Consider the following 17,243-nt stretch of genomic DNA (forward strand, 5'->3'; position numbering starts at 1 on the left):
CCACTCCAGCCGACGCTTGGCATCACGCATGGTGATCTTAGGCTTGTGTGGAGCTGCTCGGCCATGGAAACTCACTTCGTGAAGCTCCTGACTAACAGTTCTTGTGCTGATGTTGCTTCTAGAGGCCGTTTGAAACTCGGTAGTGTGTGCTGCAACCGAGGACAGACAATTTTTACGTTCTACGTGCTTCAGCACTTGGGGGTCCCGCTGTGAGTTTGTGTGGCCTACCACATCGCAGCTGAGACGTTGTTGCTCCTAGATGTTTCCACTTCACAATAACAGCACTTACAGTTGGCCAGGGCAGCTCTAGTAGAGCAGAAATTTTACAAACCCATCTTTTTGGAAAAGTGTCATCCTATGACGGTGCCATTTTGAAAGTCACTGAGCACTTGTTTGTCTATGGAGATTGCATGGCTGAGTGCTCAATTTTATACACCTGTCAGTAACGGGTGTGGCTGAAATAGCAGAATCCACTAATTTGAAGGGGTGTCCACATGCTTTTGCATATATCGTTTTTTAAACTTGTGTTCTTTTTCTGTTCTTAATTTTCTGATTTCTAAAATTACATTACTACAAAAGCCTTATCAGATTTTGTAATCTTCAAGTCAAATGCCCATATCAAGCAGTTCAAGTTGTTTTGTGTTTGTTGGTCAGAGAGAAGCATGGCAGCAGAATTCTCTGGTTGAGCAGAATTCACGGTCTGGTCATCCCTTTTCATGAAAGCATGGGATTAAACTACTCAGTCTGATCAAAGGAGCTGGTGTGGGCATATTGCTCACTCACTCCATTTCCTGGAACTTTCCACTGGGTAAAGTTAGTAATGACATGACTATTTACCTCACATACATCACGTCAACAAATGTCGGAACAGACCATACATGACCATGTCATCCGAGAATGAAAAAACTGTTCTTGCACAGCAGCATTAAACTAATTATTGAAGAATTTTCATCCAACCATGTTTGGAAGATTCTATCTTTAGACAATAATGTTAATCAGATTCTATACGGTTTGATTGGCTGGTTATTATCCCATTATCGCTGATTGCGACAGACTCTTTTCAACACTACCCTTTTCTGACATCGTGTTGAAGTGGCCCCTAAGGGCCTTTGGGGACCAGTAGTTTAAAAAGAGCCAGAGTGTCAATGAAACTCCATTTTGCTCCAGTCAGCCAGCCAGCATTCCTGGATCTCAGGAGGAATCACGCTCCCTTACTAAACTAATCAGAGCGAGGAGACAAGAGTGTGTGTGATGCCCACAGATCTGCACAGCTACCTACAGCTAGAGCCAACATGGCTGTGGTAAGGCTTCTTGCAGTCATCTGTGACGAGAAGGGACTGTATCACAATACTCCTGCCTCACTGTTCACACAGTGTCAGAGCCTCCGCAGCTGCTTTCACTCTGTGTGAGTGTGTGTGTACTCAGCCCAGGGCTGGAACAGAGCAGAGGGAGGGGAGGAGCACACACAGTGACTCATCAGTCGTAGAGCCCTGGGGAGAGACGGGAGGGCAGGGGTCAGAGGGAGAGCCCGGTCCCTCTCATAAACGGGGCGATGGGCTCTCCCATCTTAGGTTCAGTGGTTTTGGAGGGTGAACTGGAGCAAGGGAAAATTAATCTCCCTGGCTTCCTCTGTTTCTCTCTTTCTCTGGAACTGCTGGTTTTGAGGTTTCTGTCTGCTCTCCATCTGGTGGCAAAACCACACACACAGCTGGGCCCCTCAGTCTTAACCAGAGCCAGAAAGCCAGACAAAAAGCGCACAGTCACATGGTAAGCTTACAGTTAATTCGGAAAGTATTCAGACCCCTTCCACTTTTACACATTTTGTTACGTTACAGCCATATTCTAAAATGGATTAAATCGTTTCTCTTCCCTCATCAATCTACACACAATACCCCATATTGACTAAGCAAAAAGAGTAACAAAATGTGGAAAAAGTCAAGGAGTCTGAATACTTTCCAAATGCACTGTATATGAGGCTAACTTCATATGGATGATGCAAGGGCTAGCAACAAGGCTGCAACAAAGTCAAAAACATAATTCCACTTTGACATTATGGGGTATTGTTTGTAACACAACAAAAATGTGGAAAAAGTCAAAGGTTGTGAATACTTTCTGAAGGCACGGTAATACTCCTCAGACTGGTATTGTGTGCTAATTACGCTGCTATTGTACATTGCATTGAGATAGGTACTCTAAGCCTATTCAGACTCCCCCCCTTCATGCCAAATTCCTCATTAGCGCTGCAGGCTAGAAGCACCACTCCTCAACGCACAGACAATACGGTAGGCCGGCTAATCAGCTAGCATCTCCCCCATGTCATCCCCCTGCCCAGAGAAGCCTGCGTCGCACAATTAAGGGAATGAATACACGCTTTATTCACACCACCAGAGATATAATTGCATCAGCGCACACTGCACTCCTCTGGGATTAGCCTAGAGTTGTGACGAGGCCATAAAACCAAGCCTGGAATGACAGGGAGAACAACTAAAAAGGCCTAGTGTGCTAACACTACAATGTGATACCATTAGGTTAGCATTAGCATCGCTAACACTGCTGATAATAACACAACTAACCCACAGCCAGAGGACATAGAGGCCTGTGTAGAGAGAAGTTGCTTCTAATTGTCTGTGACTTGTAGGCACTTCTGGGAGATGATGCGATTAAACCGTTGTGGCGCATGGTTCCCATCTTCGTGTAACATTTTGCAGTGGGCACAGACTGGTTCCAATCCAAAGCCCTTAGTGACAGGCCTTCTCTTTCAATTGTCCACGCACATATGTAGACAAGCGCACACAGTGCCAGTGAAGACCAGGCATCCGCTTACTGTAGGTTCAGTTAAAAAACCAGACTCAGCATCAGGTTTAGCTGAGGATGGTAGCTAAGGGCACCGTTCCCACACACACACACTGACCCCTGGTTACGGGAACCCTGCCCAAACACAGCCCGCCGGGAGAATAGACAAGTGGAAGAGAGTGAGGTCATGGAGAAAGGGAAGCAGCAGACAGAAGCACTCAGCTTTGCCTTGCTGCCGCTGCGGTCACACAGTGGTGTTAGAGACAGCTAAAAATACCCTGGGCTGGAGAACGTGAGCTCTGAGTTCTGCATAAAAGGTATAAAAAGAGGTCCGTTCGTGTCGGCACACTGTAAACAATTAGCGCAGAACGAGTCCAACGAGTGATCTAAAAGGTGGCTCCGTGACTCACGCGTGTCATCGCCCACCCCATGTAGAGAGATGTATGGGAAGGCTGCAAAGCTCGGCCGCGGACGAGTGTGTATCCGGGATGCCATTCCATCCCGGAACACAGCACTGTCAGCCTAGCTATCCAGCTACCTCACCTTCCATGTTGAAATGGCGCCAAGCTGGCAAACCCGCTCCAGCCTATTAGGATCAACTAACAAGGTTTGGTATACTCCCCCTCAGGCCTAACAGGCCAGTCAAAAAGCAAGGAAACCCTAAGATCATTGCTTTGAATAATAAATTGTCCAATCTCGGTCATTGACTACACTTCCTCCGCTTGCCTACCAGTACTTATACACTCTCCATAAAACGGCGACGTACAGGCCTTCCGGACTCCCCACAGGGCTATTTCACGCAATGCAAGCAGAGATCCGGTGTGCAGGGCTTAAAGGGTGATTAGGTAGAGATTTGGTGTTCCCGCTTGGTATCGCCAAACACTCTGACAGAGCCATCATCCTGACCAACCTGTCCTCTAAATACACCTCTGCTGTCTTCAACCAGGATCTCAGCAATCACTGCCTCATTGCCTGCGTCCGTATTGGGTCCGCGGTCAAACGACCACCCCTCAGCACTGTCAAACGCTCCCTAAAACACTTCAGCGAGCAGGCCTTTCTAATCGACCTGGCCCGGGTATCCTGGATAGCTGATGTTCTGAAAGAGCTGCAAAATCTGGAACCCTACAAATCAGCTGGGCTAGACAATCTGGACCCTTTCTTTCTAAAATGATCTGCCGCAACTGTTGCAACCCCTATTACTAGCCTGTTCAACCTCTCTTTCGTATCGTCCGAGATCCCTAAAGATTGGAAAGCTGCCGCGGTCATCCCCCTCTTCAAAGGGGGAGACACTCTAGACCCAAACTTTTAGACCTATATCTATCCTACCCTGCCTTTCTAAAGCCTTCGAAAGCTAAGTTAACAAACAGATCACTGACCATTTTGAATCCCACCGTACCTTCTCCGATATGCAATCTGGTTTCAGAGCTGGTTATGGGTGCACCTCAGCCACGCTCAAGGTCCTAAACAATACCATAACCACCATCGATAAAATACAATACTGTGCAGCTGTCTTCATCAACCTGGACAAGGCTTTTGACTCTGTCAATCACTGCATTCTTCTTGGCAGACTCAACAGCCTTGGTTTCTGAAATGACTGCCTCGCCTGGTTCACCAACTGCTTCTCAGATAAAGGTCCGTGTGTCAAATCGGAGGGCCTGGCAGTCTCTATGGGGGTGCCACAGGGTTCAATTCGCGGGCCGACTCTTTTCTCTGTATACATCAATGATGTCTCTCTTGCTACTGGTGATTCTCTGATCCACCTCTAAGCAGACGACACCATTCTGTATAGTTCTGGCCCCAGACGAGCTTCAATGCCATACAACACTCCTTCCGTGGCCTCCAACTGTTCTTAAATGCAAGTAAAACGAAATGCATGCTCTTCAACCGATCGCTGCCCGCACCTGCCCGCCCGTCTAGCATCACTACTCTGGACGGTTCTGACTTAGAATATGTGGACAACTACAAAAACCTGGGTGTCTGGTAAGACTGTAAACTCTCCTTCCAGACTCACATTAAGCATCTCCAATCCAAAATTTAATCTAAAATCGGCTCCCTATTTTGCAACAAAGCATCCTTCACTCATGCTGCCAAACATACCCTCGTAAAACTGACTATCCTACCGATCCTTAACTTCGGCGATGTCATTTACAAAATAGCCTCCAACACTCTACTCAGCAAATTGGATGCAGTCTATCACAGTGCCATCCGTTTTGTCACCAAAGCCCCATATACTACCCACCACTGCGACCTGTATGCTCTCGTTGGCTGGCCTTCGCTTCATATTCGTCGCCAAACCCACTGGCTCCAGGTCATCTATAAGTCTTTGCTAGGTAAAGCTCCGCCTTATCTCAGCTCACTGGTCACCATAGCAGCACCCACCCGTAGCACGCGCTCCAGCAGGTATATTTCACTGGTCAATGCCACTGTCAGCCAGAGAAATATGCTGAGAAGGATTATCACCACAGCAAGCAACGTACTTGGAGTCAAACAGACAGGCCTGGATGAGATCTTTAAGGTCAGGGTTCTCCGCAAGGCTCACAAAATCATTTTAGACCCAAGCCACTCCCTGTACCCGGACTTTGAACTACTCCCCTCTGGGCGCAGGTATAGGGCACCCCACAGCAGAAAAAACAGAACTAGACAATCATTTGTGCCAGGTGTGATATCCCTCCTAAATAGCTCGGGCTAATGTTCCTATCGACTCAGTAAGGCCAGCAGGCTAGTCTTTAAAAAATATATATATATTGGTATGTAACTGTTATGAAAGTTATATTGTCAATTTTGTTTTGTATTTAAACGCCACTTTAAACGTGTACATGACACTGCAACAAAATTTCCCCATGGGGACAATAAAGTAAGTAAGTAAGTAAGTAAGTAAGTAACCCCCTCTTTGGCCGCCTTTCCTTCCAGTTCTCTGCTGCCAATGACTGGAACGAATTGCAAAAAATCCCTGAAGCTGGAGTCTTAGATCTCCCTCACTAACTTTAAGCATCAGCTGTCAGAGCAGCTTACTGATCATTGCATCTGTAAATAGCCCACCCAACTACCTCATCCCCATATTGTTATTTATTTTTATGCTCCTTTGCACCCCGGTATCTCTACTTGCACATTCATCTTCTGCACATCTATCCCTCCAGTGTTTAATTGCTAAATTGTAATTATTTTGCCAATATGGCCTATTTATTGCCTTACCTCCCTAATCTTACTACATCTGCACACACTGTATACAGATTTTTCTATTGTGTTATCGACTGTACATGTGTTTATCCCATGTGTAACTCTGTGCTGGTTAAATTAAAAATTAAAAAGAGCAAGCAGGAACACAGAGGGATGGAGTTAACTGTAAGAAACCTGCAGAAACTGCAGGGATGGAGTTAACTGTAAGAAACTTTTTCCTAATATAGTGTAATATTAACAGCTATACAGAAAGACTAGTATGAGGGCCAAATTGCAGAGGAGGAACTTCTTGATGCAATTAAAGCCTTTAGGCCAGGGGAAACGCCAGGGCTGGATGGCATACCAGTTGAGGTACAGTGCATTCGGAAAGTATTCAGACCCCTAGACTTTTTACACATTTTGTTACGTTACAGCCTTATTCTACAATGGATGAAATTGTTTTTTCCCCCTCATCAATCTACACACAATCCCCCTTAATGAGAACGCAAAAACAGGTTTATAGAATTTCTATGCAAATTTATAACAAATATAAAACTGAAATATCACATTTACATAAGTATTCAGACCCTTTACTCAGTAGATTGTTTCAGCACCGTTGGCAGCGATTACAGCCTTCTTGGGTATGACTCTACAAGCTACAAGTTCTAGGGTATGACGCTGCAAGCTTGGCACACCTGTAGTTGGTGAGTTTCACCCATTCTTCTCTGGAGATCCTCTCAAGCTCTGTCAGGTTGAATGGGGAGCGTCGCTGCACAGCTATTTTCAGGTCTCTCCAGAGATGTTCGATCAGGTTCAAGTCCGGGCTCTGGCTGGGCCACTCAAGGACATTCAGAGACTTGTCCTGAAGCCACTCTTGCATTGTCTTGACTGTGTGCTTAGGGTCGTTGTCGTGTTGGAAGTTGTTCTCCTGATGGAAGGTAAACCTTCACCCCAGTCTGAGGTCCTGAGCGCTCTGGTACAGGTTTTCATCAAGGATCTCTCTGTACTTTGCTCTGTTAATCTTTCCCTCGATTCTGACTAGTCTCGCAGTCCCTGCCGCTGAAAAACATCCCCACAGCATGATGCTGCCACCACCATGCTTCACCGTAGGGATGGTGCCAGGTTTCCTCCAGACGTGACACTTGGCATTCAGGCCAAAGAGTTCAATCTTGGTTTCATCAGACCAGAGAATCTTGTTTCTCATGATCTGAGAGTCCTTTAGGTGCCTTTTGGCAAACTCCAAGCGGGCTGTCATGTGCCTTTTACTGAGGAGTGGCTTCCGTCTGACCACTCTACCATAAAGGCCTGATTGGTGGAGTGCTACAGAGATGGTTGTCTTTCTGGAAGGTTCTCCCATCTCCACAGAGGAACTCTGGAGCTCTGTCAGTGTGACCATCGGGTTCTTGGTCACCTCCCTGACCACGGCCCTCCTGCCCCGATTGATCAGTTTGTCCGGGCGGCCAGCTCTAGGAACAGTCTTGGAGGTTCCAAACAAATTCCATTTAAAAATGATGGAGGCCACTGTGTTCTTGGGGACCTTCAATGCGGCAGACATTTTTTGGTACCCTTCCCTAGATCTGTGCCTCGACATAATCCTGTCTCGGAGCTCTACGGACAATTCTTTCGACCTCATGGCTTGGTTTTTGCGCTGACATGCATTGTCAACTGTGAGACCTTATATAGACAGGTGTGCCTTTCCAAATCATGTCCAGACAATTGAATTTACCACAGCTGGACTCCAATCAAGTTGTAGAAACATCTCAAGGATGATCACTGGAAACAGGGTGCACTTGAGCTCAATTTCGAGTCTAATAGCAAAGGGTCTGAATACTTATGTAAACAAGGTATTTGTTTTAAGTTAATACATTTGCAAAATTGTCACTTCGTCATTATGTGGTATTGTGTGTAGATTGATGAGGGGGAAAAACGATGTAAACAATTTTAGAATAAGGCTGTGGCAAAAGGGAAGGGGTCTGAATACTTTCCGAATGCACTGTATATCAAACATGTTTCAAATGTACTTAAAGATCCACTATTAGCATGTTTTAACCACTCCTATAAAAAATGGTAAACTATCAGCATCTCAGCAAGAAGGTCTGATTTCACTATTACTGAAACATGACCCATGTGCTAAGTATAAAGATCAGGTACAACTAAAAAACTGGAGGCCCCTTTACACTTCAGTGTTGTGATGCAAAAATCCTAGCAAAATGCATAGCACATAGAATTAAAAAGGTGTTGTCGGAGATAATTCATCCTGATCAGACAGGTTTTTTTTTTTTTTTTACATGGATGATACATTGGAGATAATATAAGACAAGTACTTGAAACAATAGAACACCATGAAAAAACCAGAGAAAACCAGAGCTGTGTTCGAATACCCATACTGTATACTACATTACTATTAGTTCATTTTAGTATACTGTGACTCAACCATATCCTTACAGTTGAGCGTACTAAATTTTTGCCTGTCTACCGAAGTTGATGCTCTTGTTAGCTAGTTAGCATAACAAATTACTAGTTAGACATTTTATGACGGGTGTGTTCTTAAATTCAATCTGGAGTGCCAGAGTGCGCTCATAAATTCAGAGTATTGTCAGTTTGTGAATTCAGACCGTTTCGCTCTCGGAGCGCACACTGGACGCTCGGGCCGAGGAGTAGGGTTGATTTGAGCGTTCTGGCCTTACAATGGCAGTCAAGCACCGAAGCTAATGTTGGCTAGCTTGCTAGCTACTTCCAGACACAAATGAGACCACTCTGACCATTTTACTCGCCCTAGCAGAACTGGTTAGGCAGTTTTCATGTTATCCAGAGCGTTGGTGACTAACTGTGCTGCTGGAAACAATTTAATTGTGTTTTTCCCCCAACGTTTACTGACACCGGCCATATTCAACGGGTGTTGAGCGTTCGTAAATTAATTATTCTGCGCTCTGGTACACTCAGAGAGAGTGCTTTGAAATCGGAGTAGATAGCCTGAGCGAATTTACAAAAGCACCCGAATGTCCATTGAGAACGCACAAAGACTAAACCATTTAGCTAAACTAAGAATGACGGGAATAATCAAGTCAATAAACGTTCGGTAGTTAGTTAGATTAATATTAGTGTATTGTTTTTTCTCAAGGCTTGAGTGTCATTTAGTAAAGTCTAGGCAACAAATACATTGGACTGCTTTCTTTACATTTGTTTAGCTGTGAGTTAGGTACACATTAACCACTTTTTATTTTACAGACAGAGACTGATCATTGAGTTCAATTTTTTTGTTTAATTAGTTAAAACCTGCATTTACCCTAGGAGGGATTATTTTAATTTTTTTACATGTTTCAGTGCAAAAAAAATGTGTCACCTTTTTGGGCCCTCACTAGTTTGCACCCCTGTATATAAATGTATGGACTTTTTTAATTTAGGAGAATTGCTTAGACAATGGCTTAAAGTTATGTATAGTAACCCCAGGTGTAAAATAATAAATAATGTCTACTTCTCAGAAAGTAATAAACTGTCAAGAGGAGTAAAACAAGATTGTCCACGGTCGGCGTATCTATTTATTATGGCCATCGGAATGTTAGCTATTAAAATCAGATCCAACAATAATATAGAGGGGCTAGAAATCCAGGGCTTAAAAACCAAGGTGTCATTGTACGGTGATGACTGAAGTTTCCTCTTAAATCTGCAATATTGATCTGTGATCAGCCTTATAGATGATCTAGATCATTTTTCTTACCTCACTGGATTACAACGGAACTATGATACAGTTGAAGTCGGAAGTTTACATACACCTTAGCCAAATAGATTTCAACTCAGTTTTTCACAATTCCTGACATTTAATTCGAGTAAAAATGCCCTGTCTTAGGTCAGTTAGGATCACCACTTTATTTTAAGAATGTGAAATTTCAGAATAATAGTGGAGAGAATAATATTTAATAATATTTCTTTCATCACATTCCCAGTGGGTCAGAAGTTTACATACACTCAATTAGCATTTGGTAGCATTGCCTTTAAATTGTTTAACTTGGGTCAAACGTTTCGGGTAGCCTTCCACAAGCTTCTCACAATAAGTTGGGTGAATTTTGGCCCATTCCTCCTGACAGAGCTGGTGTAACAGAGTCAGGCTTGTAGTCCTCCTTGCTCGCACACGCTTTTTTAGTTCTGCCCACACATTTTCTATAGGATTGAGGTCAGGGCTTTGTGATGGCAACTCCAATACCTTGATGTTGTTGTCCTTAAGCCATTTTGCCACAACTTTGGAAGTATGCTTGGGGTCATTATCCATTTGGAAGACCCATTTGCGACCAAGCTTCAACTTCCTGACTGATGTCTTGAGATGTTGCTTCAAAATATCCACATAATTTTACTTCCTCATGATGCCATCTATTTTGTGAAGTGCACCAGTCCCTCCTGTAGCAAAGCACCCCCACAACATGATGCTGCCACTCCCGTGCTTCAAGGTTGGGATGGTGTTCTTCGGCTTGCAAGCCTCCCCCTATTTCCTCCAAACATAACGATGGTCATTATGGCCAAAAAATTATATTTTTGTTTCATCAGACCAGAGGACATTTCTCCAAAAAGTATGATATTTGTCCCCATGTGCAGTTGCAAACCGTAGTCAAACCTTTTTTAGGGCGGTTTTGAAGCAGTGGCTTCTTCCTTGCTGAGCGGCCTTTCAGGTTATGTCGATTATAGGACTCGTTTTACTGTGGATATAGATACTTTTGTACCTGTTTCCTCCAGCATTTTCATAAGGTCCTTTTACTGTTGTTCTGGGATTGATTTGCACTTTTCGCACCAAAGTACGTTCATCTCTAGGAGACAGAACGTGTCTCCTTCCTGAAGGACCACAACATTCTGACGGAAGAACAAAATGGTTTTCGTAAATCCAGAGCCTGTATAGATCATATCTTCTCGGTCTGTACAATAATTAGAAATAGATTACATGAAGAGAAGCCTACTTTTGCATGTTTCATTGATTTTCCAGAAAGGTTTTGATTTTGTAAATAGGGAGCTTTTAACCTATAGTTTGTTAAAGACAGGGGTTGATGGGACATTTTATTAAGCAATCCAGTCTCTTTACAAAGTACCAATTGCTTGTGTGCATGTTAATGAATATCGTACAGATTGGTTTCCCACACCCTCGGGTGTTAAACAAGGACACGCCTTATCACCGACTTTGTTTATAAATTATTTGGCAAAATAAATGAAACAGTTAAATATTGGAGTAAGATATTATGATGAAATGCTAAGTATCCTTTTATATGCTGATGATATGATTTTGATGGCAGAAACTGAACAAGACCTGCAGAACATGTTATTATGTGCAGTCAATTGGTGTAAAAGATGGAGACTCATGATTAACCAGACAAAAACACAGAATGCATTTTAGAAAAGCAGCTACTAAGAGAAGTGTTTTTCAGTTTTGTTTTGGTGAAGACATTCTGGAGTTTACTAGCATTTATAAATATTTGGGTATTTTTATTGATGAACATATTACCTTTCTATATGCAACATCTGCCCTGGCCGACTCAGCGAGTAGAGCTCTTGGGGGATTTATAGGAAAAACAAAACCACTCAAAGATATAGGTTATGCTACGTATTCCAAACTGTATCAGACATGCGTGTGTCCTGTTCTGGACTATTCAGCAAGAGTGTGGGGTGCTAAGAGGTATTTTAAAAATGAACATGTTCATAGCAGAGCAGTAGGTTACTTTTTAGGTGTCCACAAGTTTGCACCTATACTTGCAATAACAGGGGACATGGGTTGGGAACCCTGTGAGGTGAGATGGAAGGTGTGTATGGTGATACTTTGGAATAGAGTGTTGGATATGCCAACTTCCAGAATAGCTAGTCAAGTTTTTCAATGGGCTCTATCTATAGGGGGAGCCCGGGCAATTGAAATGTCTGACCTTTTTCAACAGTCTGACTTTGAACATCTGTATGAAAACCAAATTAAGGGAGACATAGATATGATTTAAAACACAACTGTTGATGCAATATGAAAAGAAAAATGGGTGGAGGAGATTAATCATAAACTCAAATTGAGAACCTTTTGTTTGATTAAGGGTGAGTTTGTGTGTGAGATATATTATGTATTACCTACCTAAAAACAATCGATTGCTATGTGCACAGGTCAGATCAGGGATATTGCCTCTGCGTATTGAAACAGGTCGGTACTGTGGTGAAGTAGAAGAGGAAAGACTATGTTATTATTGTGACCTCGAAGAAATAGAGAATGAAACTCATTTTATCCTCTATTGCCCTTTCTATCACGATATATGCTTGCTCTTATTCCAGAAAGCCCACCAGATTTTTACTGCTCTAGGGATGTAATTATTGTTTGGATAACCTTATTTACTATTATGTATTGATTTATTGATTAATTTTTTCACTCTTTATGTGAAAGTTTATTCAAGTGCAGTCGCAAAAACCGCGCTGGGATGAAACTGGCTCTCATGAGGACCACCACAGGAAAGGAAGACCCAGAGGATAAGTTCAGAGGAGTTACCAGCCTCAGAAATTGCAGCCCAAATAAATGCTTCACAGAGTTCAAGTAACAGACACATCTCAACATCAACTGTTCAGAGGAGACTGTGAATCAGGCCTTCATGGTCGAATTGCTGCAAAGAAACCCCTACTAAAGGACACCAATAAGAAAGAGACATTTGTTTTTCAACAGGACAATGACCCAACACACCTCCAAGCTGTGTAAGGGCTATTTGACCAAGAAGGAGAGTGATGGAGTGCTGCATCAGATGACCTGGCCTCCACAATCACCCGACCTCAAACAAATTGAGATGGTTTGGGATGAGTTGGACCGCAGAGTGAAGTAAAAGCAGCCAACAAGTGCTCAGCATATGTGGGAAATCCTTCAAGACTGTTGGAAAAGCATTCCAGGTGAGCTGGTTGAGAGAATGCCAAGAGAGTGCAAAGCTGTCATGAAGGCAAAGGGTGGCTTCTTTTGAAGAATCTAAAATATAAATCATATTTAGATTTTTTTTAAACTTTTTTGGTTACTTCATGATTCTGTATGTGTTATGCATTCGTTTTGATGTCTTCACAATTATTCTTCAATGTAGAAAATAGTAAAAATAAAGAAAAACCCTTGAATAAGTAGCTGTGTCCAAACTTTTGACTGGTACAGTATGTGTTTGGATATAGTCTATCCGGTTGTGATGCATGTCAAGTAACTATACTCGTGCCATGTAACTACTGTGAAGAAAAGAGAGAAGTGCCATGTATGTGAAATGTGTGTGTAGAATGTACATGTAACAAAAAAAGAAAAAGCTGTAAAAACAACATTTATTTTTTGTCTTCAGAAGAGGAGGTAGTAGTGTTTGGGCCAATAATAATAAAATATATTTTAACTGCAGCTGATGGAACCATTCCCTGGATGTCTGAACTCCCTCTAATGCCTGTGGAAACTGTCCGTCAGACAAGGGTTGTCGCACAGCCACTCGCACACACCGTCTCACACAACCACACAGGGAGCTACTTAATATGCATTACCTAGACTGTCAAAATCTCCTCAGTGTCCCCTGCACAGCCGATTTTTGAACAAGGGGCTTCCTACCCCAAACCAAGCCTCTAAACTCCTTCCAAGTGTGAATACTGCCAACATTCTACTCAGGACTGACATTTGACCAGGTGCAGATCTCAGAAAAACACTATTTGCAATGCAAAAGCAGGGCCATAAATACCTCCTGAGCTGAGCGAGGGGAGAAAAACAAAATGGAGAAACACTCTAAAGTCCATGACTTCCAATTAAGGAGTTTAAAATCTACCTCCCTCGAGGTAAACAGAATATGTATTTATATAGATCCTTCTCATATCTGAGATAGCGGCATTCTTAATCTGGGGAGCAGGCTCTGTGGAAAATCAAGCTGTATTCGTCTCATTAGCTCATGGCACGAAGCGCTGGAGCAGATTGAGGTGTCATAACTCGTTCATAATGTCACCCGCATTGTGGCCCAGTCGTATGACACAAGGCATAGCGTGGCTAGACCCGGTGGAGATCTAAGGTCATTTTGGAGTTCTCATCTAGGTCGAGGGTTAGGGTGAGCGTTTAAGGTCAACAGTTCACTGAGGGCGAAGGTCGATAGATCTGTGAGTAAGTCATAATACCATTCTATATAATCTCATACAAGGGTAAGTGTTCCTTCCGATCACAAAGCCAGGTTTCAATCTTTGTGTTGTTGACACATAGGCAGGCAAACAAACTGACACAAAACCATTTTTAGACTCTTTGTTCTCCAATGACAAATTCCAATGTGCACAGATACTCCCTCAACTTGAACCCGTGTTGAAGCAACCAGCTTTGACAGTAATCCATACATTCACACTAAGTGAGGAAAACATAAGGGGATACCTTACATCCTTAAGGGGATACCTTACATCCTTGACCGACATTACGACAACAATACCCAGATCTAAAAAGATCAGTGTTGTCAATGCTTACGAACCAAACGCAAAACTATTGGCCCATCTCACTTCTCAATGTTGATGTCAAGATAGCTATATCCCTCCATACCTTTATTGTACTTGTGAATGGGAAGTTTCTTGAGCTGGTCCTTGCGCAGACGGCTTCTCCGAGCCCTGTGTCTGCCCTGGACAAACTTGGTGATCTGAGCGAGAAGGGAAAAGTCAAGTCAGTTGTGGAGTTATGAGTCACTTAACCTCACCGAAAATCCTGATGAATACCCCAACAGTTTTTTGGAACCGGGCAACGCTCTTGTACTTCAACCATGCACCCTCTTTCCAAAAGTCTGACGTCACCATTTCATTGACAGTTATTTCCGAATGAAGAATTCTCTGCAGTTAAAAAATACCTCAACCAGTACTCAAAATAATTGTATGGGCATTTAAAATAATTACGTTTATCACATTCTTGTGTCAATTCTTTAGGAAGTAGGATGATTTGGGTAACTGACTCTGCTTTTTAACTAATCAGACAGATCGAATGAGCAAGTTCTCTGTTATTTGTTGCCTAGATAAATAAAATAAATAAAAACATGTTTTGTTGTTGTAGCAGGCTTGATGATATCATCTTCATACACACGGGAAACTGTTGAGCGTGAAAACCCCAGCAGCGTTGCAGTTCTTGACACAAACAAGTATATCTGGCACCTACTACCATACCCCGTTCAAAGGCACATACAGTGCATTCGGAAAGTATTCAGACCCCTTGACTTTTTCCAAAATTTGTTACGGTACAACCTTATTCTTAAGTTGATTAAATAAAACATTTTCCTCATCAATCTACACACAATACCCCATAATGACAAGGCAAAAACAGGTTTTAGAAATTTTTGCAAATGTAATTAAAAATAAATAACGGAAATATCACATTTACATAAGTATTCAGACCCTTTACTCAGTACTTTGTTGAAGCACTTTTGGCAGCAATTACAGCCTCAAATCTTCTTGGGTATGACGCTACAAAGCTTGGCACACCTGTATTTGGGGAGTTTCTCCAATTCTTCTCTGCAGATCCTCTCAAGCTCTGTCAGGTCAGATGGAGAGCGTCTCTCCAGAGATGTTCAATCGGGTTCAGGCTCTGGTTGGGCCACTCAAGGATATTCAGAGACTTGTCCCGAAGCCACTCCTGCGTTGGGGCTCCTGAGTGGTGCAGCGGTCTAAGGCACTACATCTCAGTGCTAGAGGCGTCATTACAGACCCTGGTTAGATCCCAGGCTGTATCACAACCAGCCGTGATTGGGAGTCCCATAGAGTAGCGCACAATTGGCCCTGTGTCGTCCGAGTTAGGATTTGGCCGGGGTAGTAAATAAGAATTTGTTCTTAACTGACTTGCCTAGCTAAATAAAAAAAGAAATAGTCTTGACTGTGCTTAGGGTCGTTGTCCTGTTTGAACCTTCGCCCCAGTCTGAGTCCCTGAGCACTCTGAAGCAGGTTATCCTCAAGGATCTCTCTGTACTTTGCTCCATTCATCCTTCCCTCGATCCTGACTAGTCTCCTAGTCCCTGCCGCTGAAAAACATCCCCACAGCATGATGCTGCCACCACCACGCTTCACCGTAAGGATGGTGCCAGGTTTACTCCAGACGTGACGCTTGGCATTCAGGCCAAAGAGTTCAATCTTGGTTTCATCAGACCAGAGAATCTTGTTTCTCATGGTCTGAGAGTCCTTTAGGTGCATTTTGGCAAAGTCCAAGCGGGCTGTCATGTGCCTTTTACTGAGGAGTGGCTTCCGTCTGGCCACTTTACCATAAAGGCCTGATTAGTGGAATGCTGCAAAGATGGTTGCTCAGTTTGGCCAGGTGGCCAGCTCTCGGAAGAGTCTTGGTGGCTCCAAACTTCCAGTACGATGGAGACCACTATGTTCTTGGAGACCTTCAATGCTGCAAACATTTTTTGGTACCCTTCCCCAGATCTGTACTTTGACACAATCCTGTCTTGGAGTGCGACGGACAATTCCTTCGACTTCATGGCTTAGTTTTTGCTCTGACATGCACTGTGAACTGCGGGACCGTATGTAGACAGGTGTGTGCCTTTCCAAATCATGTCCAAATCAATTGAATTTACCACAGGTGGACTCCAATCAAGTTGTAGAAACATCTCAAGGATGATCAATGGAAATAGGATGCACCTGAGCTCAATGTTGAGTGTCATAGCAAAGGGTCTGAATACTTATGTAAATAAGATATTTGTCTTTTAATTTTTAATACATTTGTAAAAATGTCTAAAAACCTGTTTTTCACTTTGTCATTATGGGGTATTGATGAGATTTTTTGTTTTTTAGTATAAGGCTGTAACGTAACAAAATGTGGAAAAAGTCAAGGGGTCCGAATACTTTCCGAATGCACTGTAAATCTTTTGTCCACACCTTTCATCCTCTGAATGGCACTCATGCACAATTCACGTCTCAATTGTCTCAGGGCTTGAAAATTATTCTTTAGTCTATCTCCTCCCCTTTCTCTACACTGATTGAAGTGGACTTAACAAGAGACAATAATAAGGGATCATAGCTTTCACACTGACATACATGGTCAGTCTATTTCATAGAAAGAGCAGGTGGTCTTAATGTTTTGTATTCTCAGTGTACATGAATGAATGAATAAACTTTATTGACATGTTGAGAAGATAGTGCATTTGTCTACCATGAAAACGACGATGAGGATGAGGCAGATTCCCACAATGATGAGGAAGGGGATCAGGTAGTATTCCAGAGGCAGGCTGAAGTCCGGCATGAGGACCACATGACCCCTGAAAAAAAACAACAACAGCGCCATTATGGAGATTGAATTAAGTGTTTATGACTGACAATTAGATACACTCCAAATAATAGTGACC

At 43.0% G+C, this 17,243-nt stretch overlaps 1 protein-coding gene across 2 annotated transcripts in view; it reads right to left on the reverse strand.

The window, feature by feature from the left end:
* The window catches only part of LOC120054608 (E3 ubiquitin-protein ligase RNF13-like), a 102,581-nt gene that overhangs the window by 8,323 nt on the left and 77,015 nt on the right, over window positions 1–17,243 (reverse strand). For both annotated transcript variants that reach the window (XM_039002080.1, XM_039002082.1), the window contains exons 7-8: window positions 17,051–17,156; window positions 14,465–14,558 (exon numbers count right to left, since the gene is read on the reverse strand). In XM_039002080.1, coding sequence (XP_038858008.1) covers window positions 14,465–14,558; window positions 17,051–17,156 — 200 coding nt within the window. The remainder of the gene's footprint in view (window positions 1–14,464; window positions 14,559–17,050; window positions 17,157–17,243) is intronic.

This window comes from Salvelinus namaycush, chromosome 10 (genome assembly GCF_016432855.1).
Source record: "Salvelinus namaycush isolate Seneca chromosome 10, SaNama_1.0, whole genome shotgun sequence".
Taxonomy (NCBI): Eukaryota; Metazoa; Chordata; class Actinopteri; order Salmoniformes; family Salmonidae; genus Salvelinus; species Salvelinus namaycush.